Below are 22,665 nucleotides of genomic sequence, written 5' to 3'. Positions count from 1 at the left end.
TGATGTCTTGGAGCCACGCGATTCGTGACCAAACATGTCCAAGAGCTTTCAAGACATGCCCTCAGTCGTGTCTTACAGAAGGAAAGGAAAAAACCCCGCGATTCACGACGAGGACGTGTCTCTTTACTTTTAGCCTGGAACCAAGGCCAATAATTCTCCGAATCGACGAGCCCGAACCAAACGTTCTTCCTGGGTCAGCCACAACCAGACCATGGGTCCAACTGGGGGATAACACCCTCCCTAACCAGATCTTGAGAACCTCTCATTTGTTGGACCTCACTTGCTTTTCAGGTCCGAATCATCGCATAAAGACGGGAACGGGAACTCGTTCCTTGGATTTCATGGTGGCGACTTGGTATGTCTCTATCATACGTCCCCCCTCCCGCTTGCCCTGGCATCAGATTCATGCCTTCGCAGCAGCAGCCGTGAGAGAAGCAAGGTCCGGATAGCGCAAGTCTGCATTCTCTTCCAAGAACTCCATCCACTTTTTGAGGAATTTGCTGCCTCTGCCATCCAAGTGTTAGTATTACATCCGCAAAGGTTTCAAAAATGGAGCAGTAGCTACTCACTTCTTGACCGTCTCCGAATCCCCAATCACAGTCAACGACCTCTTTGGCCGTGTCATGGCCACTACAGTGTATTACAGTCCAAATTAGCATCTCACCTAATGCCATGCCATACCATACCATACCCCTCGCATTGACGCCCATCTCCTATACACTACAGTAACGTGTGTTGTGTGTTCATGCCGCCATGCGTATATGCCATGCAGCGCACTGACGTCGTGCAACCTGATCCTACTACCCGAACTAATCCGCCAGAATAAAATAGAATAAACGTACCGTTGAGTCTTCTCTTCTCGGCAAGGAAACCGACCTCTCCGTCCGAGTTGCTTCGCACAAGCGTGACGATCACTGCTTCTTTTTCCCGGCCTTGGAACCCGTCGACTGAGCCGAGTTCTATGCCGGGGTATTGCTCTTTGAGGGGGGCCAGGAGGGCGAGCTAGATTTCGCATGGTTAGCTTGGTACTCTTGCCTTATGCTCGAGGTTTGACGTTGAACGGCCTGAACCCTCGTCCACGTTCGGCCCCGGATTCTGGAAGGAGAGAAGGAAAAAGAGGGGTGCTGTTTGCTGGTAGCGATGGCGAATGATCTCATGGTCGTCCTATCTTTCGGATGGATCATGGCGGAGAGCATGGGGGCCGGACGATCTTGACTCTCTCCCGTCCCGTCCGAACCGTATAGGGTCTCCCGAGCATTAGAATGAATAAAGCTCTTCGTAGCGCGGGTGTGGATGGCAGACGGGTCCGAACCGCGTGCCGTCTCATCACCTCGTCCCGAGTGATCGGATTGGGGTTAACATCTTCGTAAACCATACGATTCGGTCTCCGTCACATCCAAACCAAGCTTCTGTTCTCCGTGACTCCTCCACGCCTACACTAGTAGCAACCGATGATGTTTCTCCCCCTCGGGTCTTCATCAAGTGAACCAACCAGTGCCTGGCAGCTCCAATGTAACCGCTTGGATAGAAGTGAGAGAGAAACATACCTGCGCATTATACGGACTAACAACCGCCACATCCTCGGCCCTCACCCCCCCGTCCTCCACCAAACATCTCACGTGCTCCCTCACCAACATCGCCTCCCCCTCATTCCTCTTACTATCCCCATACAAACTCCTCTTCGTCACTCCCTTCTTCTTCTTCTCCTCCTCCTCCTCATCCTCGGTCTTCTCCGGAAAATCCCCGCCCTGGGTATCAATGAAGACCAACGGCTCCCTCGTCTCATCAACATCCCTCACATCAGGCAGCTGGTTCAACAACCTAGCCTTGACCCCCTCCGCAGCAATCAGCTTCCCTTCATATAGCTCATCAGAAGGGAACCGCATGATAGATTCGTGCATCCGGTACTGGGTGGTGAGCATCCTTTTGATCTTGGGCCCGTGGAGGGAGAGGAGCCTGTCGAACAATGTCGTTTCCAACGTGGCACCTTTCGGGATAGTTGGGGGGGTACTGCTCGCGGCGGTGTCTTTCTTGGTCTTTGCAGTCTTCTTCTCCCCAGAGGTAGAAGAAGTCTTTGAAGAAGTCTTTGAAGAAGAAGAAAAAGAAGAAGAAGAAGAAGAAGAGTTCAAGCTTTTGATAGTCGGCGGCAACTGCAAATGATCACCAGCACAGATTGCCTTCTTAGCCGACAGCAACGCAACCCAACACTGCGCCTCCAACGCCTGCGACGCCTCGTCAATAATCACCACGTCAAACTTTTCGTCTCGTAACTGGTACCCCCCTGAGCCATGAAGCGTTGCGAGCACGACTTTGCTTTTGGCAACGAGATCACTCACGCACTTTTTCTCTCGCTGTCTATACTCCTTGCGCAACTCCTTCAAATCAGCGTAGATGGCCTTCCTCTCCTTCCCGGAGCGGGTTTTTCGAATAGACGCTTGCTTGGCGTCCATTTCGGCCCTGACGTCCTTGACGATGGCCCCCGCCTCGCTGGTGCGAGTCAAGACGTCGAGAGAGTGGTTCAGGACGGAGGGCAGCAAACGGGCGGGGTGGCCGAGGCGGATCAAGGGGATTTTGTGCGGGGAGAGGCGCTCAACGATGTTGTCTACCGAGATATTGGAGGGGCCGCAGACGAGGATGCGGGAGTTGGGGTTGAGGGCGAGGAGTTGGAGGATTAGTTCGATTAGGGTGTGGGTTTTCCCTGTCTTTTTGGAGGGTAAGTTGGTATATAAAAAGGAAAAAGGGAAAAACAAGGAAAAAACAAGAAACTTACCCCTGGCGGGCCATGAATAAGAGCAATCTCCTGACTCTTCAACGCAAACCTAATAGCATCCTTCTGCGACTCGTTCAAACTGGTATCAAACCACTTTATCTTTCCTTCTCCCACCTCTTCATCCTTGCTCAAATCCTCTGGAACAGGCGAGGGTGTGGTCAGGCCAAAGAGAACCCTCATAAAATAAGAGTACTCCCCCTCCGCCATCTTGGCCATCTTCTCCATCGTCCCATTCATCCTCTTCCACGTCACCTCATCAGCCAACTTGACAATCCAAACCCTCCTATCCCCCCCCACCACCTCCCCCTCCCCCTCCCCATCCTCCTCAACAGCAACCCCCAAACCCTGCCTCCCCACCCTCGTCACAACCCCCTTAACCCCCTTCCGTTCCAACTCCTTCACCTCCCTCTTCTTCCCACTGGCGGCCGGTTGCTCAGCCAGCAAGACAATATCCCCACTTCGAATCCCATGCTCGGGCAAATCACCCGAACAACTAAACGCACCATCCGGCCCCACCTCAACAACAGTCTTCCCCCCCAACCCCGTCCTCTGCGACAAAACCGCCAGGTTCGTCAGCGCAACCCCCGCGCGCTGGAGAGCAGTCGGGCTATGAAGTGACACTAGCATCGACGTCTCGTCCACTTCAGCTTGGAGCTCCGCCGCCAGAAGCGAGATCTGCGTCGAGGCAAAGGTGGGAATATCGATTGCCATTTTTCAAGTGAACGAACCACTCTTTCGCAGATTTGAACGTGCTGGTGGTGGTGGTGCTGGTGGTGGGTGGTGCTGGTGGTGGTTGAGGAAGGGAGGTTGATCTTGAAGTTGAGAGAGTGGGTCTCCGGCTGTGAGATGCCACAAAATAATTGAAGACACTATGAGTAGGTTGACATGCCTTCAAGGATGGTCCGTAGGCCTTTGAAGATAGTTTATAGGCCTTCAAAGATAGTTAACAGGCCTTCGGGAATATTGAAAAGGCTTAGTAACTATCTTTAACGGCCTAATTGTGATCTTTTAGGGTACGATTCATAGTATAATAGGGGTTAACTTTACTTTTTTGCGTGTCAACTATTTTGTGGTGAGGGAGCTTACCCAGGTTCAAGTTTGGTGGGAACTTGCTTGTGAGAAAGAGAATGCAAACGGATGCAGCATGCAAGAAATGCAAGTAATATTTTCTTGTCAAAACCCCAAATCCTTTTAATCATGATTTGGTCTTTCCAAGTTTGTTTCATATTGGTTATTCGGGCTTGTAAGGACAAGCCATCATTCATGGGCTTATTTTCATTCGTCATGCATAGCTCTAGCGATGACCTCACCCAACCCTCAAGGTTCTCACCCAAGCTATCAACATTAGAACACCCCTTCAGCCATAAATCAGGGTCACCACTCATACTTAACCCCACCATAATAAACCTCAATGATCCCCCTGCACAGCAATAACCACAACCAAACTCGCCACCGTCACCGCAAAGGCAATAAACGACACCAGGATGATCGTCCCCCTACTCGCCGGAAACTTCCCCTTAATCACCCACGCCTGGCTCTCCAAATACCGATTATACCCCAAAAACAAAATCAAAATACTAACCGCCAAAAACGTCGACCCCAGCGGCTTCCCCAAATGCCTCAGCGTATACGACTGGTGATCATCATCCGCCAACGAAGTGTTCAGCCGAAACAGTTGAGTAATCGCAATCCCAATCGAGGCAAACGCCAATGACGTGCGCAACCAGGCAAGGAACGTCCGTTCCAACGCCAAGTGATCCCTCGCAACACTCCCCTTGTTCTCGAGCTCTATGCTCTTGAAATACTTCAACGTCTTCTTCCAACCACCTTCCTCTTCTTCTTCGCCATGTCTTCTCCCCGTCGTCCCATCATCAGCTTGCGACGCCGACCGGCCCTGCTCCTGGGCTGACTGTCGGGTGGATCGCCTCCGCGTCGAGTGGTTCGTCTGTGTGCCATTGTAGTAATGGATGTGTTGCTGTTGCGGCTGCGCTGTCACCGCGCCATCGATATTACCGACGCCATTCTCCTCCGGAATCGACGGCGACAGACGCGGGGAACCGGTGCGTGGTGAAGCGTTGTTGGAAAGATAATTCAGTCCGCGCAACGATGAATCCAGCAGCGGTTGTAGCCGTGGGCTGAGGTTACCGGGAGACGTGTCCGGGCCATATGATTCAGCGCGTTCTCGAGCGCCCTTGAGTATTTCAAAGATGTTAGTTTCGTTGAGTTTATGGTGGTACTGACAACGCGCAACACAGATCCACCCGTTTCGAGCATCCCGGACTTGAAGAGCAAAGAGCAAGTTACGAACACTTTTGCCAAAGATGTTGTTGGTAGAGGAGCTAAAAATTGCCGCCATTACAAGACGGACCGGCGCCCGAGATTCGGTGGTCACGAGAAAAGAAGATCTTGAAATCGCGGCGGCGTGGAAAGATGGGGGGGAAGAAAGTGTTTGAGTTGGTCGCGTGTGGGGAAGACCCTTCAAAAGTTCGTGTATCGGTGGCCACAACCCGGGGGCTTGAGCTGATTTTGGAAGATTCAACGGTCACTGACCTCTAGGATTTCATTGATCCGGTCCTGGGCTGACTTTTTCCTCATCAACGGCTGGCGACCTGGAAGGGTTCGTCCTTCTCGAGAGAGGGGTTGAGGAGCAGCAGGCGACGTCGCAGCGGGTGACGACGAGGTATCGGCTCGTTGAGCCATGATTCGATGTGTTTCGCGGGGCAAGGTCTTTTGTAGTAGGGAGTCTGAGTCTATAGTGGCACGGCACAATTTACCGAAGGGCAATGCAGCAGGTGCAGGACAGAGAGATGCAGAAGGGACAGTCAGTGGCGTCAGTGCGCCGCCATATTGCGACTTTTGCAACGATGCATTGAAAGAAGCTCTAGATCCTTGGCTGGCAGCCAGAGCGGATTTAACAAGTTGGAGAATCGAACCTGGATTTGCCTGCTTTATCTCCAACTGGTCCTTTTGTTGCCGGAAGGAGCCCGGTCGCGTCATTCTGCATCCGAGTTGCCTGCCAGAATGTCAGTCGGTGGAACCGGCCATTGTGCCAATCATGCGATGCTAACTCCGGGCGACTTTGCCTCACTTATTTGCGATTGGCTGGAGCTGGAGTTAAGCATTTTGATCTTCCCTCGGGCCCGGAGATCTGATATGATAAGATGCTTACTCACATATGAGCTACACATCGTGAGGCCACACAAGATATTATCCTCCTCACTTGACGTCTTTTTAAGCTGTCACGATGCCAAGTCCATTCATTGCCGAGAGGCTTCAAGGTGGTTAGCCCCTCTTATCTAAGTGCCGCACCCCGCCATTCAATCAGCTCCAAGTCTTGGCTAGTTAACCATTATCTATAATTGACACACCTGGACTTAGCCTCGTTGTGTGTACAATGTCCATGAGGAAGTAAAGGCTTCATTCCATCCTGTGTCCGGTTTGTAGCTTTAGTAATTGCTGGGTTTAACGGAGATTCCTTTTGAGTCCTTGAAAACTGGAGAGTGGAAATAAGGAACCAACAGGGGAAAACGAAGTCCCGGTGGCTTTGAGCTCTAAATTCCGCTCACCAATCTAGAGGCCTGTTATCTCCGCTGTCACCGCCAGCAATTCAGCAAACAGGAGCACTAACACGCTGTCACCACTTGAGCTTGGGAAGAGTACAAATACCTGAACTCAACACACATCCAAGAACGATTTTCAAACCATCACTCTCTCTCTCTCTCTCACACACACACACACCCACACACACACGCATCTCAGGACAACTCAACTTCAACACTTACCTTCACCCTCATCACCTCAACCATACTCAACAACACAATCTCCAACACCACACGCCTCCAAAATGCCCCACACAATCCAAGGCAAAACCATCGGCAACATCGGCTTCGGCCTCATGGGCCTGACCTGGCGCCCCCAGCCAGCCACCAACCAAGAAGCCATCGCCGCCATCCGCGAAGCCGTCCTCAACAACATGACCTACCTCAACGGCGGCGAATTCTACGGCCCCCCCACCCACAACTCCCTCACCCTCCTCAAGGCCTACTACGCCCAATACCCCCAGGACAAGGACAAGATCCTCCTCAACATCAAAGGCTGCATCACCCCCTCCTTTGAAGTCGACAGCTCCCCCGCCGGCGTCGCCGAATCAGTCGCGCGCTCTGTCGAGCAGATTGGTGGCAAGGGGCTAATCGATCAGTTCGAGCCAGCGAGAAGAGATCCCAAGGTTGAGATCGAGGACACGGTGGCTGCGCTGCAGAGGGAGGTGGAAAAGGGGAATATCCGTGGAATTTCCCTTAGTGAGGTCAGCGCCGCGACGATCAGACGCGCGGCAAAGGTGGCAAAGATTGAGAGTGTGGAGGTTGAGTTGAGCTTGTGGCAGACGGAGCCGTTGGAGAATGGGGTTCTGGAGGCGTGCGCGGAGTTGGGGATTGTGGTTTTGGCTTATAGCCCTTTGGGGAGGGGGATGTTGACTGGCCAGATCAAGGGGTGGGAGGATATCCCTGAGGGTGACTACCGGCGGGGACTGCCGAGGTTTCAGCCGGAGGTGTTTGGGAAGAACATGGAACTGGTCAAGGAGGTGCAGAGGTTGGCGGAGAGGAAGGGTTTGACGGCGGCGCAGATTGCGATTAACTGGGTGCTGGCTCTGTCGAGGAGGCCGGGGATGCCGGTGATTATCCCTATTCCGGGGGCGTCGAAGCCGGAGAGGGTGAGGGAGAATGCGGTGGAGGTGGAGTTGAGCGAGGAGGATATGAGGGAGATTGAGACGGTGCTGAAGACTTTTGAGGTGGTGGGGGAGAGGTATAATGAGCATGGGATGAAGATGTTGGGGGATGAGTATTAGTTGGAGACTGTAAGGGGGTAGAGTTTCGTATATTTGGTGTGGAGCTTGTAAAAATAACAACAAGGTGTTGAGTCAGTCGTTACCTACAGATAGAATAGACAATTTCGCTCCATTACACCGTATAGTGGTTCGCTTGCCTGTGATGGTGAGACGCTCCCTGATGTAAAATGATCAACAGCAAAGACAATAACTAGGAGTTTTATGTAGATATTGCATTAGGAATGAATGCGTGACCTGAGTAGCTTGCCATGTCATGGCCAACATAACTGACACTTGCCCGCATCTTATCAACAATAATCATGGTATTGTTGAAGCTGAAGATGAAATGGGAAGTGTTGGTGAGCGTGTAATTGATAAGATAACGAGCCATGCCCCACTTTGAGCTAGCTCTCGGGCACGGGCATTTCGTCATCCCCAGAGCTCGGCAAGAGTGGGGTTCCAAGCCAATGTCACAGCACAGCGGGAAGCTTGGTCCTGTCGCGGGCGGGAGCTTCTTTTTGAAGAATCCGAGCTTCTTTTGCTGCTACAACATCCGCTGAACAATCACCACGACAGAGACCCTCACACTTGCGCGCGCGCGCGGGACGACATATCAGCCGTGTCATCTCAACTGTACAGAACATTCACAGAGCTTCTGTAATTAAGGTCGTCAACAACACCCGCGAGACAAAACAGCGAGAGCAACCTGTCTAACTTTTTAATCCGAGACCACCTCCCATCTTGCTCTTCAACCTCAACTCTCACGCACATACGGGGCACTGAACCGGCCAAAATGAAACTCGATCCCAATAAAACCACCATGTCCCAAAACTACCGCGGCTCCGGCTCCTTCGCGACCTTTCTCATCATAGGCCGTTTGTCTCTCCCCCCTTTCCCACCCACCATATACTAACTAACCCCCCCTCTCTCAGCGGTCTGCTTCTTTTTAGGAATCCTCTTCGCCTCCTTCCCCTACGACTTCCCCCTCCTCTGGTCCCCCAACCCCATCACCCCCCTCCACATCTCCCAGATCGAAACCCACCTCCGCTTCATGCACGCCGCCCCCCCTTTGATCTCCCGCCTCCTCCACATGATCATCGCCGTCGGCTTCCTCGGTTTTTTCACCAAGCTCTACCGCGCCGCCGAGTCCAACTTTTTGTTTGATGGCGGCTCCCTGTTGCTCTATCTCATCGCTGCGGGGGTGTACATCACCAACGTAGTCACGCCGATGAATGCGCTCGCCGAGCAGCTAGAGGGTGAGGGCGGAGAGAAGTTTGCTGTTCACAACGGACCGCTGACGGGGGAGGTGGAGCTGACGAGGGAGGAGAGCTTGAGGGTGCTGAGCGCGAGTCATACTATTTTGGCGTTTGTGCTGGTGGGGGTGTTGGTGCTACAGGCGGGGCAGTGGTATGCAGAGAAGAGGGAGAGGGAGGATTATGCGGCGTGGGTGGCGAGGGGGGAGCCGGTCGAGGTGATGGATTCGGATGAGGAGCAGGAGAAGGAGGAGGAGAGGGGGGAGGGGAAGAAGGATGTTTGAATGTGTGGGGGAGAGATGCCGGGAGGAGGGCGTTGGCAGTCAGGATGGTGGTTTTTTTATTCTTGGAAATGATGATGGCAATGGTTTCTTGGATTCCTGTTTTATTTGTTGGGAATTTATATGCCTTGCAAACTGGGAGTGATAGTGGGAATGAGAGGAGAGAGAGAAGGGTAACGTACATATTTTTTATAATACCCGGGAAATCGCCATACCTAACCTTACCCATGTCGTATCGTATTATCACGTTTTAGCAAGTTATGTGTCATGATTTGAGCGAGTACACTAATTCATTGTTGTCCACGTCTATCCTTTAGATGCTGAGCCGGTTTGTTATATCTTACTACGTACCAAAACACCCTCCCTCCCCTACGATCCACCGCTAGCCAGCTGGTTTAGGATTTATCCTTCATCTTCCCGCAGACATTGCAAGTCCACCACTGGCTTTCCATCCTGTTCCCGCAGTACGAACACCCCCAATATGACGGTTGAGGTTTTGATGGCGCCGAACTCGAGTTCCTTTTGGTGATGGTGGTCGTACTGCTCGAAGCGGATGTGCTATTCCTAAACGGGTTCCTGCTGCTCCTTCGCGGGTTTGGCTGCTCGGGGGGGTTGCTGCGCGACGTGTGTCTCTTGCGGGGTGGGAGGGGCGGGCTGGAGGAGGAGGTGAGGTCTACTACTTCTTGTTGCTGTTGTGGTCGGGGTGGTCTGGAAGAGGAAGGATCAAGAGCCGGGCCGGGAGCAGCGCACATCTCGCAGTTTTGGGGGCGCTGGAGGGAGTTGTGGTAGGTACATCTTGGACACTCCCAGTAGGCATCTTTGTCGGAGAGAGGAGGGGGGGAGACGGTTCGGATGATTGGGGTAGCTGCTGGTGGTGGTGGTGGTGGTGGTGGTGGTAGTGGCCGGGTTGTGAGGGGAACTGGCGGTGGTGGTCTGGCGGGTTGGTGGGGGGGTGGGTAGTATGTCGGGCCACCGGCGAATCCGTCGCCGATTACTGGGGGACGGGGGGCTGGTTGGGGGGAGTAGTACTCTGTTATTGTGCCTTTGGATACTGGGGTTGAGGTTGGACGGGAGCGGGAAGAGGGTGGGGGGTAGGTGGTGGTGGTGGTGTTTGGTTGTTGTTGTGGTGGATAGTAGCTGTTTGGTCGTTGTGGCGGGCGGTAAGTGTTGCTGCTTGAGCCTTCGCCGTTGATGAGAGTTCCTCCGCCGTTGCCGTATGGATTTTCAGCTGTAGGTGGAACGTAAGAGCTGCCGTATTTCCGCTTTTCGTCTTCTTGGACGAGTTCCCAGAGGGCTTGGGCAATGGCTGCTTCGTTGGCTGCGTCTTCCTCGGCTTGGGTCTTGAAGCCGTTTCGCCTCCAGGTCTCGGATATTTGGCGGATTTCCTCCTCGTTGCGGTTCTCGTTTCCACAACCCTTGTCGGTGCGGTTTCGTCGCTCGACAGTATCGGCGATGATTTTCCTGATGTTCCGACCTGGGGCTGGCTTTGAGCCGCCTAGTTTGTGACCGGCCCCCTTTTTGCTTGCTTCCTTTTCTGCCTTGCGTCTTTCGGCTTCAATGCGAGTTATGCGTTGGATTTCGGAATATGGCACTTGGCCGCCCAGCTTGTGGCCCTTGGATAGGAAACCCTCGCCTGTGTAACCCTTCATAAACAGACCCTCCAGTTCTTCTCTGAGCTGGTTCCATAGTGCATGAAAGACCTGGTCGTGGGGGCCGTGGATGATGTGAGAGAGTTCGTGAAGCATGGTGTCCATGACTTGCTCAAAAGGCAAGAATTGATTCCTGTCTCCGGCATATCGAAGTCGGAGGAGGATTCGCTGCCCCCTGTTGTAGTTTAGGCCGAGGAGGTTGTACTGATCTGGGTAAAACTCGCATAGTTGCCCTACTTTCCAGTGTCGAGCTCTCATTATGGGCTTGACAACGGAGGCGATCCGCTTGAGCATGTGGAGGGCTTCATCTTGGCGGGGAAAGTCACGAAGATGGGTATAAGAGCCGATGCAGGAATCTATCTCCCTGGGGAGTTCGCGAACCATCTTTTCCGGGTTTTCTTCTGAGATTTGGCCTTTTTGAACCGCAACGCGAAGTTTGCTCTTTTGCGTTCATGAAATGAAGTTTATGGTTGGGTGTACGACTTCGCTCGAGACGGAGGCTGAACCTTAACAACCTTGAGTTCTGAAAGAGAGACTGTGGAAGGAAAGAGAAGATAGAGGCGTGATTAGAAATAGCTGTCAAGTATGGCTGAAAACAACAGAACCGGCCAGAATTTCGAGACAGCTCACCATCAACTATTTCCTCCGTGCCCGAGTTCAGAATAGAGGCTTTCGTCAGGCTGCCGCGTCATCTGCTAGGCCTGAAGGAAGCTCACATGAGTGGCGGCCGGAGCGCATTCACACACAATCCAAAGGTTGAGCTGGCAGTTGGTGGCAACTGGTCTGACTTTAGGCAGCGCTCTTACACTGAGTAGTTGACGGGTTAGGGTTATGTGTGTGTAAACTTTTCATTCTCCCACCCAACCAACATCCAGCCCGAGCTTAGCAAATTTACCAAACACAACAGTCAAGACACCGAGGCCATGCATCGCACACGTGGTTGCGACATGCTGTGTAATATACACAAACACACCTTACCTCTTCAGCTCTGCGGCCTCCCTTTTTTATGATTTTCGGATCGGCAGGGGACCCGGAGGCGGAGCAGGGTCCACGGCAGCAAACCGAAGAGACCCCTCCTCCGATCGACGTTCAACTCGGGAGTACCGGCTCACCAACAAACAGATGACGGCCAATTCTTGAATGCGAGAACGGTGGAGCTTGTTCGTCTTCAAGTTCTTTTGTTTCAAATAAACAAGCTTTTCTCCCTCAAGTGATGATTGGTGGCAGGTCACCCGGTTATACTTAATTTTATGGCCGAGATATTTCAATGGGGGCGACAGCATTCCGACATGCTGGTTGGCGAGCGGCCCTTTTCACCACCAACGATTTTCTGTCGTACCACACCGTTAGCGGTCACCAAACAGGTCCCTGGAGGGCGATCGGTTTGCTGCAGGTGTTCCTCCAAGGTCCACCGCTGCAAATTGGGATAACCGCAGAAACCGCCTTTGGCGGTTTCGAACCGTTGAAGATCAGGAATGGAGACTCATTTGCGGAGCACCGAGTGGTGCTACCAGCCTCTTGGTCTCTTGACCTTGTTGAAATGCATTCCATCCGTTCCGGTTGATCGGTATGGGGTTTTGTGTTTTAAATAGGAGCACCTAACCCGGGCTGCCCTTGGTTTTAAATATCAGTCTATGACCGCTCGACCGAGACTGGTCTTTTTGTTTGCCAAGTGTTGAACTCACTTGAACCTCATTCCTTAGTTTTCCCTCGTCAACCACACTCGAGGGATATCACACTCCCTCTCGTCATTCTTTCTTCCCTTGCTTTTGGTTTTCAGTTCATTCGTTCTCTTTTTGGTTTTGCTTTGACGGCATAGTCATTCATTCATTATGAAGTTCTGGGCTGCGGTCGCTGCGGTGTCCCTCTTGACTGCGACTGAGGCTGCTGCTGCTCCTCAGGTCCTCCAGGCGAATCCGTCTGATGTCAAGTCTCGCAACATTGAGGGCCGCTCATTCAAGCTCGCCCAGATCAAGAATGTACATTTCAACCAGCACGGCAAAGGCCCCAGGGCCCTCGCTGCCGTCTACGAAAAATACGATATCGAACTTCCCGAGACCCTTCTTACGGTGCTGCGCCAGATTCTCTTGGACATCGGCTTTGACCTGCGGGCTAGGTCATTAATGTCCGCCCGTACTCCCGACAACGCCACAGCACCTTATAACAACAACACGGGGCAGGGAGAGGTGACTGCTACTCCCATCCCCTTCGACGTCGAGTACTTGACCCCGGTGGATATTGGGAACCCTCCTCAGACGCTCCCCCTTTGCTTCGACACGGGATCCTCTGATCTGTGGGTGTTCAGCAGCAACACGCCCGTGTCTCAGCAAGGTGGACAGAAGTTGTTCCACATCGACAACAGCACGTCGGCACAAAAGCTCCAGAACCACACTTGGTCCATTCGTTATGGTGACGGCAGTGGTTCATCCGGCGAGGTCTACCTTGACACGGTCGACGTGGGGGGTATCAAGGTGGAGAATCAGGCGGTAGAGACCGCTAACCAGGTTTCCTCGTCCTTCACCCGCGATGAGCATTCCTCGGGTATCTTGGGACTTGGCTTCCAGTCCATCAACATGGTCCGCCCGAACAAGCAGAAGACGTTCATTGACAACGCCTTGAAGTCGCTGGCCATGCCCCTTTTCACCGCTAACATCCGCAAGGCAGCGGGTATGTCCTGGTCCCTCTCTTTGCCAGATTGTCTTGCTAACCACGAAACAGAGGGCAACTACAACTTCGGCTTCATTGACGAGACCGAGTACCTCGGCAACCTCACCATGATCCCCGTCGACGCCGCCAGCGGCTACTGGAAGTTCAAGGGCACGGCCTTTTCCACCGGGTTCAACGGCACAAACAGCGCCATCTCGGACATTGTCGTTCCTCTCGAGCACCCTGCCATTGCTGACACGGGCACCACTCTCCTTATGATTCCCGAGGCCATCGTCCAGGCCTATTACCGCCAGGTTGCGAATGCTTACGACTCCAAAATCTACGGCGGCTGGGTCTTCCCTTGCAACTCCACCTTGCCAGATCTTACTCTGTACATTAGCAGCTACAAGGCTGTGATTCCCGGTGAACTGATCAACTTTGCCCCGGCTGATTTGGATGACCCTGCTACTGCAACCATCTGCTATGGTGGTGTTCAGAGCTCGAGGGGCTTCCCTTTTGCCATTTATGGAAATGTTTTCTTCAAGGCTCACTGGACCATGTTTCATGTTGAGGAGAAGAAGCTGGGGTTTGCGCCCAGGAGCGGAGAGTAGATTTGGAGGATGGAGAGAAGGGCGGTTTTTGGGTGTATGTGAAGTTTTTGGGGGTATTTCCGGCACTGTATTACATGATAGAGGGGGGTTGATCTGGACAGAACGGTCGTTGGACTGGAATCCAAAGTTCTGTCGAGCAGAATAATGGGAATGGCTTCGTTTCGTTTAGGCACCGAGCTGTGAATTGTATGTTACGCTCAGTTCAGAATAGAGAGAACCGCAGAATGATGAAGCGCACGTTATGGAAAATATGTAAAGGAAATGACCAGTGCCACCATCATAAGCATAGGTCGGTCTGTCCAGAGAGGGTAAAAGTGAGGCGTGTAAGTGACCCTAACCCTGACATCTTTGACTGCCACTTTAAGTCTGGCGGCGCGCTTTTCAAATTCTCGATAAGCGCAGCAACGCGTCCGATAAAGCGACGACCAGCTTCCTGAGCTCTCTCTCGACCACAAGATTCTTTCGCAACTTTGACAACCAGGATTTCTGAGCATTTTTTACACTGCACATTTTGTACGAAACAGCGAGCGAGTACTATAATCGATATACCACCCACCCGCGACCACTTGCCCAACCGATCAACCTTCTGATACCCCTCCACGACGCCCATATCGAAACCGCAATCATGCTCCGCCGCCCTCTAACAACCCTAACGATCACCCCCGAAGACATAGCCGACTACGAGGACCGCCTGGCGGAGAAGGAGCGGATCCAAGCCCGGTTTGTTGCTCGTCGGGATAGGGATGAGCGTCGATCGCTTGGCGTCCCTGAGACGAGAAGACGGGTTATTCCTTCTTCTTCTCCTCCCTCCCCGCCACCGTTGCCTCAACAATCGGAGTCGGAAGAAGAGGAGGAGATATCGTACTATGCGAGAGCGCAACAGCAAGCTAGACAGGTGAGCTTGTCTTTTCAGGGACAGCAAACGCCTGTGCAGGGTGGGGATGGAGATGAGGATGTTGAAATGATGAGTGCGCCGCCGCTGCCGCCGAGTACGGGGGTGCCGCTGACGAGGGCGCAGGCTAGGATGGGGGGACATCTGGAGCTGGAGACGCCGAGTGGTGTTAGGGGGGGTGGTGGGCCGGTGAGGAGGAGTGCGAGGGAGAGGGAGAGGGAGAGGGAGAGGGAGAGGGAGAGGGAGAGGGAGAGGGAGAGGGAGGCGGAGGTGATGGGGCCGCCGCCGGTTATTGGGGGAAGGGTGAGGGCTGCTGCTGGTGGTGCTGGTGGGAGGGGGAGGGGGCAGGGGCAGGAGATGGTGACGCCGGAGACGAGGACGGGGGGGAGGACGAGGGAGGAGAGAATTGGTGCTGCGCCGCCTCAGGCGCCGAGACGGGGGAGGAGGGGGGAGTAGGAAGGATGGCTATATTTGGAAGAGTGAGTAAGGGAGATTGCAGAATATTGGAATTTGGTTGCGCATTGTGGGATATATAATGGGAGTTTGGCGATGTGTATGATGGACGATGTATAGAGGATGGGATTCGGTAGGATGTTCTCATCTGAGAGGGCGATATGTTTTCGTGGTTTTGGCAGGAAAGGGGAGGTATTTGCCATGGTCGTGTCGGCGATCAAGTCAGATGTATCAAAGTTTACCCCCTTGGTAAGCCTCTGAACAGACAAACACTAATATCACCAGGAAGATTCCACCACTCCTACTATATGCATGCTCCTCGACATCCACACCTTTGGGGGGGGAGTTTTTACTACATAAAGTTCTAGACTTTCAGCTGAGATTGAATCAGCCTTGTGGTGGGTACCTTCGAGTGAAGAATAACATCATGGAGTCGTTAGGTGGGCAGCGAGGAGGAGGAAAGTTTTGGAAAGGCACTTCGATATGTCTTTGACGGATCGTGATCTTGGCGTGTAAGTAGGCAGGGAGATGTGAGCAACTTCTCCAGACATCCAGAGGCATTCGAGTTCACGGCCATCATTCCCTCAATAAACCTTCAGCTCAGCTAGCCACCATGTCTTCCTCGCAACCCTCAGCGATCATTCGCGGTTCTCAACACCATCTGCGGCAGGATGTCACCAAGCTTTGCCCCAAAGATCTCGACCTCCTCGTCCGTGGAGTTTAGAGAATCCAAGCGCTTCCATTAAGTCATCCAGATCCCTTCGCCCAAATCGCAAACTACCACGGAATCCCAGCATAGTACTGTCAGCACGACAACGTCCTTTCCCCCCTCTGGCACCGCGCCTATATCCTTTGTCTGGAACGTGCCCTTCGAAACGTGTTGGAAGATGAGAGTTTTGAAATGGCTTTTTGGGACGAATGTCCAAAGAGTCGGCCAAGAAAGGGCCTCCTTCCATCTTGACGAGGAAGACATACGAGTGGAGTGATGGCTCTGGCTCCAGGAGCGTTTGGATGTCGAATCGCACATTCATCTGTTGGGTTATACTCATGAGAAGGTGAGGGGGACGAAGGTCTATAGCTTGATTCATACACATGCGGGTGTAGGGGGTGGGGATGGACGGGGCGAAGAGATACATCTACCTTGCAAAGGTAGATCGAGTCGGTCCAAATCACGGCTGGACAACACGAATATCTGGTCCCCGTTTGCCACTTACTTTTGCCCCCTTCTACAAATAGCCACTGCATGTTTAGATCAACATCCACCCCCAACACCATCTTTTCAGACCTGTGTGTTTTTACTGCAGTATCTCTCGTTCCCTTTTTTGACTACGTGCTATTCATCAAAACCAATACAACTCCCCGCTGAAAAATGCCATTTTTGCTCCCAGGTGGGGCCTTCGATATATACCTCTTTCACATAGCACCTGCAGCTTTTCAACCTCCCTCCTTCAAGACAATCTATATAAGCCCAATTTTGAACATAAGATATCACATACGACCATACCTTCAAGAAAACTCGGCATCCCGTCCGCTCTGCCCTAGATAAGCTTGAAAGGGCCAGATCAGTACTCAGGTGGGTGACCACTGGGGAATCCCTGGTGTTGTATGTTTTTGCCTCTCTTTCTCTCCTCTTGTTTTTTGAGGAGTCTTGGTAGACTGCCACTCATCAAGTGCCATAGATCCGCGTCTACATCACTTGAGCTCCCTATTACTACTTACAACCCCTAATCGCTACCATCGCCATTACACCCAAGGAAGTACCCCGGCACAGCCACCAAGTATAAAACCACGCTCAAGAACGAGATGCAACCCGGAGGTGGACGATAGTGGCAGATGGTCCGACGGTAATGACGACGACCACGACTACCCACAGGATCCTGAATGGAATACAAGGGCTTCAAAAGGTCTTTATCTTGGGATGCCATACATAGTCTCTATCGCATGCCAACCCTTCTGCAGCAAGGCTGCGCTCGTGCTCTGCAACTTTACGACGGGCTCATGTCTCTCCCTCCCATGCATGAATTGCGATCATTTGCCAATTTATTCGATATTAACTGAGTGGTCGCGACATTGCCGCCGAAGCGGGGTCACTGATAGGGCGTCGTGCCTCCATTACAATGTCCAGCCCCTGGGAAATACACGTGGACTGTAGCACGCCGTTTTTTGTTCGCCCAAGCATCTCTACAACTCCAGTTCTTCGACTGGTCACACGATGGAGGTCCTAGGGGCTATCCTCGGAGTCTCAACCATTGTTGTCCGCACCTCATCCACGGTTTACTCCCTCGTCGACACCTGGCGCGAGGCACCCGAAGGCCTCCACCGCTTGCTTGATGACCTCCGGCGTTCGCAGCAATTTTTTGAGGAGACAGAAGCGGGGCTGAGGGAGATGTATCTTGGGTTATCAGAGGAGGCTCTCAAGTCGGCATCGTTTGCGTCTGTTGCTGAGATGCTGGTCGGGCTCTTTGAAGACGCGACTGTGGTTATTGGGAGGATTGAGAAGGTGATTGAGAATATTATCGATGGAGACGGGCTGGAGAGCGGGGAGTGGAAGCCGGAAGATCTAGGGAAGAGGAGGAAGTTGGCCTGGTTGAGACAAAGTACCACGGTAGCTGGTTTGAGAAAGAGCTTGAAGAGCGCTACGCTAGCGATCTATCGATTGTTGGTTGTGCAGAATATGTGAGTGTCTTCACTATGGCTGTGAGGTTAGCGCTGCTGACTGTAATGTTGCTGTTGAAGCCGGGTGTCTCTTGGTATCGGCGCGGCGGTTGAACGGTCGACAGCTGAGCTCAAGTCCCACATTTCTCATGCTTTGGCGAGCGAGATAATGCCAGAGGTGGTCTCCAAGGTCGAAGACCTGAGAACCAATATGTTGTCCGAAGTGAGAGATCCAATTCTTCGACAGATGGCGAGATTGGAGGATTGTCTTGCCAGCCTGCGACAGTCGAACGATCGCGCTATGGAAAATGAAGGCATCGAAGTACGAAACACATATCCGCAGGCCCCATGTAACCGCCACCGTCAACGTCGTCGTCGCTGCGATTTCCATTGTCCCTGTCGATGTCACGTAATAGCGAACTATTTGCTACAGTACAACACCTGGAAGTTGTCATTATTCGGCCTGGTGGTTAGAGTGTCTGGTGGCTCTATCGGCGGAGAATGCACGTCTCAGGCTTGTGTCAACACAAACTTGCCCCGGGCTAAAGAGGTCATGCTCCACTACAACTGCCCGAACTGGCTATACCGAGGAGGCATATCAGCCTTCTTTTCAAGCAATATGCATGGCACACCCGAATTAAACATCCGCATGTTCAACCGTCTGGAAACTGGAACACCGGGCACGGCCACAAACATCTTTGGTTGCATTGAAAGAGGGAATGTCGAAGGGGTCAGACAATTACTTCAAGACAAGCGTGCATCTGTATACGACGTTCGAGGCAATACCGACGAGACCCCATTGCTCGCAGCGCTTTATAGGGTCAACATCCCCATGATTCGACTTCTATTACAAGCAGGGGCTGACCCATTCGCTGAGGCTGACAGGGACCCCAAGGTCCTATACGAAGCGATTCAGATACACCTGTCCGGCAGACCTGGGTCCCATGAGCTCATAGAGTTGATACCCGCCTTCGAAAGTATTCAGTTATCTCCTTTACACCTTATTGTCAGCGGAGTGCTACACGCGAATCTTGAAGAAGCTCTCGGCAAGCCGGAGTACCTCTCCTACTTGAACCATGTTGATCCGGAGAGCACATGGAGCCCACTTGATATGGCAGCATTTAAGGGAGACACAGAAGCCGCCTCGAAACTCCTGAAGGCGGGCGCGTCGGTATCGTTGAAAAAGAAACACGGGACGCCACCCCTATTTCAAGCATGTTGGTTCAGCCACTACGAAGTAGCCAAACTGCTTGTTGAGGCCGGTGCAGATGTGAACGCGGTCATTGATGATCGCGGCACAACACCAATCATTTGTGCTGTAAACGCAATAGGGCATGCGGTTGACGGTAGGATCGTGTCATTGCTCAGGCAACATGGCGCTGATGTCAATTGCGAGACATGGAGAGGCGCGACACCTCTCTGTTTTGCCGCTTCGCGAACGAGCCCAAATGCAGTAACTTTACTCGTCGAGCTTGGTGCTAATGTCAATCATGTTGACAAGGATGGTGACACACCCCTCATCTATGCTGTCTTCTACTCGCGGCATGAAAACGTCAGAATTCTACTTGAGCGCGGTAGTGATTATCGCTATAAAAACCGAGACGGGAAGAGTATTCTTCACTACTTGGCGGCAGTTGCCGATGTCGAGATGCTCAAAATCTTTACAGACGCCAAGATGCGGGGGCTTGCTGATGATCTGGACGGCGGTCAGAAGATGAAGACGCCCATCGAAATCTTCAACCAGCGAGAGTCGACAGCAGAGCTTCGTCAGGCGTTTAATGAGCTGCTGGAAAGTATTAGCAAAGACGATGAAGAAGAATCTGAGGGAAGTGATGAGTTTTGTGATGCTGTTGAAGAGCTATAGCAACGTGGTTATTGTTGACATTGTGCAACGATTCCAGGGGCTGGTAACAAGGGGCAACCAACATTTATGCACAGCTTATTCCACCGACGACAACAGCTGTATCGTAAACACACCACCCAAAAAACTTTTTTTGTTCCCAACAGTTATATAGTTATCTTACTGAAAATGATCTTGACAGTTTCGCAACACATTTTTCAAAATGATAAAAAAAAAAAAAAAAAAAAAAAAAAAAAAAAAAAAAGAGAGAGAGAGAGGGAGGGAGTTAGATAAAAACACGGGGGATTTATCCTCACTTGAACAAAAAGACGGCACGACCCAGCAGTGCTAGCACCAACTCATCACCCGACCGTTACTGCCCAACCATCGTAGAAACTCGTACCCACTTGATTCAACTCTCACTATTACTCTTTCTCTCCCTATCTAACCACACCCATCACCCACTAGTCTCACCTCGCACTTCTACTTGCCTCCTCCACCAGCAAACCTCCCTCATAATATCATTCTTCCACTCAAATAAGCACATACGACCATAAGCAGCTGAAAATACGGGATCCCGTCCGCTCTCCCCTAGTCAAACAGCTGACTGCCAGACTAGTACTCAGGTGGGTGACCACTGGGGAATCCCTGGTGTTGTATGTTTTAGACTTGTTTTTTAGTCCTTACATCTCTCTCACTTTCATTTTCTTTCGAAAACCGTCAAGAATTTTTTGTGCAGTGTATCCAAAAAGAAAGGGGAATATTTTACTATCATGTTTTTACAGCAATGGGTGAAAAGCCGTTGTGGAGACCACTTTTGGTTGCCCCTGAATCATCGTTCTCCAATGTCAGCACTTGAATTTGACGTTGTCAGTTCTGGCACTGTTACTTTAGTTATTTTTTTTCTTTCACAGGGACTGCATAAGCGCAATGGGAAATCAGACTATCGCTGGATACAGGTTTGGGTAGAGACAAGCCGAAACACATGATGGGCTAATAAGGTGTGAGGAACTTGGCTCGATTGTCCGGCTACTCCCAGTTGATTTGGTAGAGCTCTATCCAGATTCAAATCATGATCAAGCAAACAGTGCTGCCATGAGCACAACAAAGCCTGCCATCCCAAGGCTGGAAGTGACAAGCTTACCCCCAGCAGAGTCTGGAGTTTGCGTGTTGGCCGCTGGAGCGTCCGTTGCGCCCGTTGAAGATGAAAACGACGACGACGACGACGACGACGAAGAAGATGAACCAGAAGCTGGTAGACAAGAAGCATTAGCTCATCTTCCCCTGTTCTTTTTTGAAGTAAAATCAAGTACTCACATTCATCCCGAGACTCGTACACCCCACCGGTCGTGATGAGCCCCGTAGGCGCAGCGCCTAGATCTAATTTCTCCACCCCCTGCGTGATAACAACCATCTTGTACACCCCCGTCGTCCCGTCAAGCTCAAACGTCGGCGTCGGCTCCTTCCCCATCGAAGTTGATGTGCAATCCACCAGATTAGGTGCCCTCACAGGGAAATCAGTAAACCTCCCCTCAGAATCGGTAGTCTGAATAGTGATGGGCTTTGTTCTCGGCGTGCAAGTCGCCTGGTAGGAGAATGCGGTCCCTCTTGCGCTGATGTTCAGTGTCATGGCTGCGTTGTAGGGCGCGCCGGCTTCGATGAAGGTCATGGTGCCTACCATGTTATTCAGGTAAGAAGCGCTATCGGGGACTTGAGTCCATTGGCACTCGCCGGGGGAGTTGCATGTCAGGCGGTAGGTTGTTGAGCCGGAGGTTTGTCCGATCACGGAGATGGCGGAGCCGGGGAAGTCGAAACCCCAGTCTAGGATTGGGACGGTGGTGGCGGTGGTGGTTTTTTGGGCGGACGAAAAGGGGAGTTGGAGGGCTGAGAGGCAGGCGAGATAGAAGACTGTAGATACCATGATGGGTATTTAGGCGACGCGATGTTGTCATGAGACATGAGGATGGGGGTGTAGCCCCTATTTATCAACATTTTCTCTCAGCCGTTTGATTGCCCCTGCTATCAGTTAGGTAATTGTATGGTCGCATCCAGCGAAGCAGACCCACTGTTTTCCAGGTTTTTATCAGAAAAGCAGGTCCGAGGTTTAGACTGATCCTTCAACAGGGCCTCTGCAATACCGGGAATAGGATCTTTCAAGAGTCGTCTCTTCCCCTGCCCAAATCCCCATCTCGACCAAACTCAGGAGCCATCTATAACGCTACCGGCTCACCAGGTTGATATTGATTTGCATGAAGCAACTTTGGAAGAGATTATCTTGGTATTTCACATTGAACAGTTAATCCACAATGCCATCAAACCACAGCAGATAGTGATCAACTCAGATTCAGCAAGCCTCCCGTGGGGACTCCATCAAGGTCCAAGCCTGACATCATTCACCACAAGTCTCAACGGCATGCCCATTACTGTTCTCATCACTGTCAAATCACTTCTTCTCATCCCCCAGTTTCTCTTTGCTTGCAGTGAGTAAGCGCCAGCCGTCATGCCCCCGCCCATCGGTGACTTCCCTCCCGCTCGCACCTTTCCACGTTCCCCCCCTCCCCCAGAGTGACCGTCCACCCGTTCCCTCCTGGCCCCAGAACGATTGATAGACACATTCAACCTCAAATCAAGCAGCTCGATCCCAACAGAAGTTGTCATTGGTGTAAGGTGCTTAATGATGATGACAAGAGTATCCGTGTGTCAACCTAATAATAGGTGGTCCGTTCAACTCCTGTTAGAAACAACATCTAGGAAAAGAATGAGGTTTCATTCTTCATGATGGAGAACCACCTC

At 52.1% G+C, this 22,665-nt stretch overlaps 7 protein-coding genes across 7 annotated transcripts; 4 read left to right on the top strand and 3 right to left on the bottom strand.

Moving 5' to 3' along the window:
* Window positions 1–403: 403 nt before the first annotated feature.
* On the bottom strand, window positions 404–3,481 carry QC763_110050 (uncharacterized protein; the record flags this gene model as incomplete). Its single annotated transcript, XM_062907596.1, has 5 exons — window positions 404–506; window positions 570–630; window positions 843–1,002; window positions 1,548–2,702; window positions 2,771–3,481. The coding sequence occupies 5 exons, from the start codon at window positions 3,479–3,481 to the stop codon at window positions 404–406; spliced, it is 2,190 nt and encodes a 729-aa protein (XP_062770556.1).
* Window positions 3,482–4,178: 697 nt separating this feature from the next.
* Window positions 4,179–5,866, bottom strand: QC763_110040 (uncharacterized protein; the record flags this gene model as incomplete). The annotated part of the gene is made up of 2 exons (XM_062907595.1): window positions 5,321–5,866; window positions 4,179–4,961 (listed from the first exon to the last, which is right to left on the bottom strand). The coding sequence occupies exons 1-2, from the start codon at window positions 5,765–5,767 to the stop codon at window positions 4,179–4,181; spliced, it is 1,230 nt and encodes a 409-aa protein (XP_062770555.1). The 5' UTR covers window positions 5,768–5,866.
* A 748-nt stretch (window positions 5,867–6,614) lies between these two features.
* QC763_110030 (uncharacterized protein) lies at window positions 6,615–7,613 on the top strand (the record flags this gene model as incomplete). Its single annotated transcript, XM_062907594.1, has 1 exon — window positions 6,615–7,613. One exon carries the CDS (start codon window positions 6,615–6,617, stop codon window positions 7,611–7,613), a length of 999 nt encoding a protein of 332 aa, XP_062770554.1.
* A 420-nt stretch (window positions 7,614–8,033) lies between these two features.
* On the top strand, window positions 8,034–9,543 carry CSH3. Its single transcript, XM_062907593.1, has 3 exons — window positions 8,034–8,467; window positions 8,525–9,299; window positions 9,444–9,543. Exons 1-2 carry the CDS (start codon window positions 8,386–8,388, stop codon window positions 9,127–9,129), a joined length of 687 nt encoding a protein of 228 aa, XP_062770553.1. The 5' UTR covers window positions 8,034–8,385; the 3' UTR covers window positions 9,130–9,299; window positions 9,444–9,543.
* QC763_110010 (uncharacterized protein) lies at window positions 9,522–11,159 on the bottom strand (the record flags this gene model as incomplete). The annotated part of the gene is given in 2 exon segments (XM_062907592.1): window positions 9,522–10,010; window positions 10,026–11,159. The coding sequence occupies 2 exon segments, from the start codon at window positions 11,157–11,159 to the stop codon at window positions 9,522–9,524; spliced, it is 1,623 nt and encodes a 540-aa protein (XP_062770552.1).
* Window positions 11,160–11,482: 323 nt separating this feature from the next.
* Window positions 11,483–14,313, top strand: QC763_110000 (uncharacterized protein). Its single transcript, XM_062907591.1, has 2 exons — window positions 11,483–13,442; window positions 13,494–14,313. Exons 1-2 carry the CDS (start codon window positions 12,608–12,610, stop codon window positions 14,030–14,032), a joined length of 1,374 nt encoding a protein of 457 aa, XP_062770551.1. The 5' UTR covers window positions 11,483–12,607; the 3' UTR covers window positions 14,033–14,313.
* Window positions 14,314–16,875: 2,562 nt separating this feature from the next.
* QC763_109990 (uncharacterized protein) lies at window positions 16,876–20,381 on the top strand. The gene is made up of 2 exons (XM_062907590.1): window positions 16,876–18,053; window positions 18,114–20,381. Exons 1-2 carry the CDS (start codon window positions 17,590–17,592, stop codon window positions 19,894–19,896), a joined length of 2,247 nt encoding a protein of 748 aa, XP_062770550.1. The 5' UTR covers window positions 16,876–17,589; the 3' UTR covers window positions 19,897–20,381.
* Window positions 20,382–22,665: the final 2,284 nt, after the last annotated feature.

This window comes from Podospora pseudopauciseta, chromosome 1 (genome assembly GCF_035222475.1).
Source record: "Podospora pseudopauciseta strain CBS 411.78 chromosome 1, whole genome shotgun sequence".
NCBI lineage: Eukaryota > Fungi > Ascomycota > Sordariomycetes > Sordariales > Podosporaceae > Podospora > Podospora pseudopauciseta.
This window is presented reverse-complemented; position numbering and strand designations above follow the sequence as displayed.

Excerpts from the sequence above, each read along its gene's own strand:
- CSH3 (XM_062907593.1), top strand. The coding sequence starts at position 8,386 with ATGAAACTCGATCCCAATAAAACCACCATGTCCCAAAACTACCGCGGC. Across the intron at positions 8,468-8,524 it reads GACCTTTCTCATCATAGGCC|CGGTCTGCTTCTTTTTAGGA; the intron begins GTTTGTCTCTCC and ends CCCCTCTCTCAG.
- QC763_110000 (XM_062907591.1), top strand. The coding sequence starts at position 12,608 with ATGAAGTTCTGGGCTGCGGTCGCTGCGGTGTCCCTCTTGACTGCGACT. Across the intron at positions 13,443-13,493 it reads TAACATCCGCAAGGCAGCGG|AGGGCAACTACAACTTCGGC; the intron begins GTATGTCCTGGT and ends ACCACGAAACAG.
- QC763_109990 (XM_062907590.1), top strand. The coding sequence starts at position 17,590 with ATGGAGGTCCTAGGGGCTATCCTCGGAGTCTCAACCATTGTTGTCCGC. Across the intron at positions 18,054-18,113 it reads TTGTTGGTTGTGCAGAATAT|CCGGGTGTCTCTTGGTATCG; the intron begins GTGAGTGTCTTC and ends TTGCTGTTGAAG.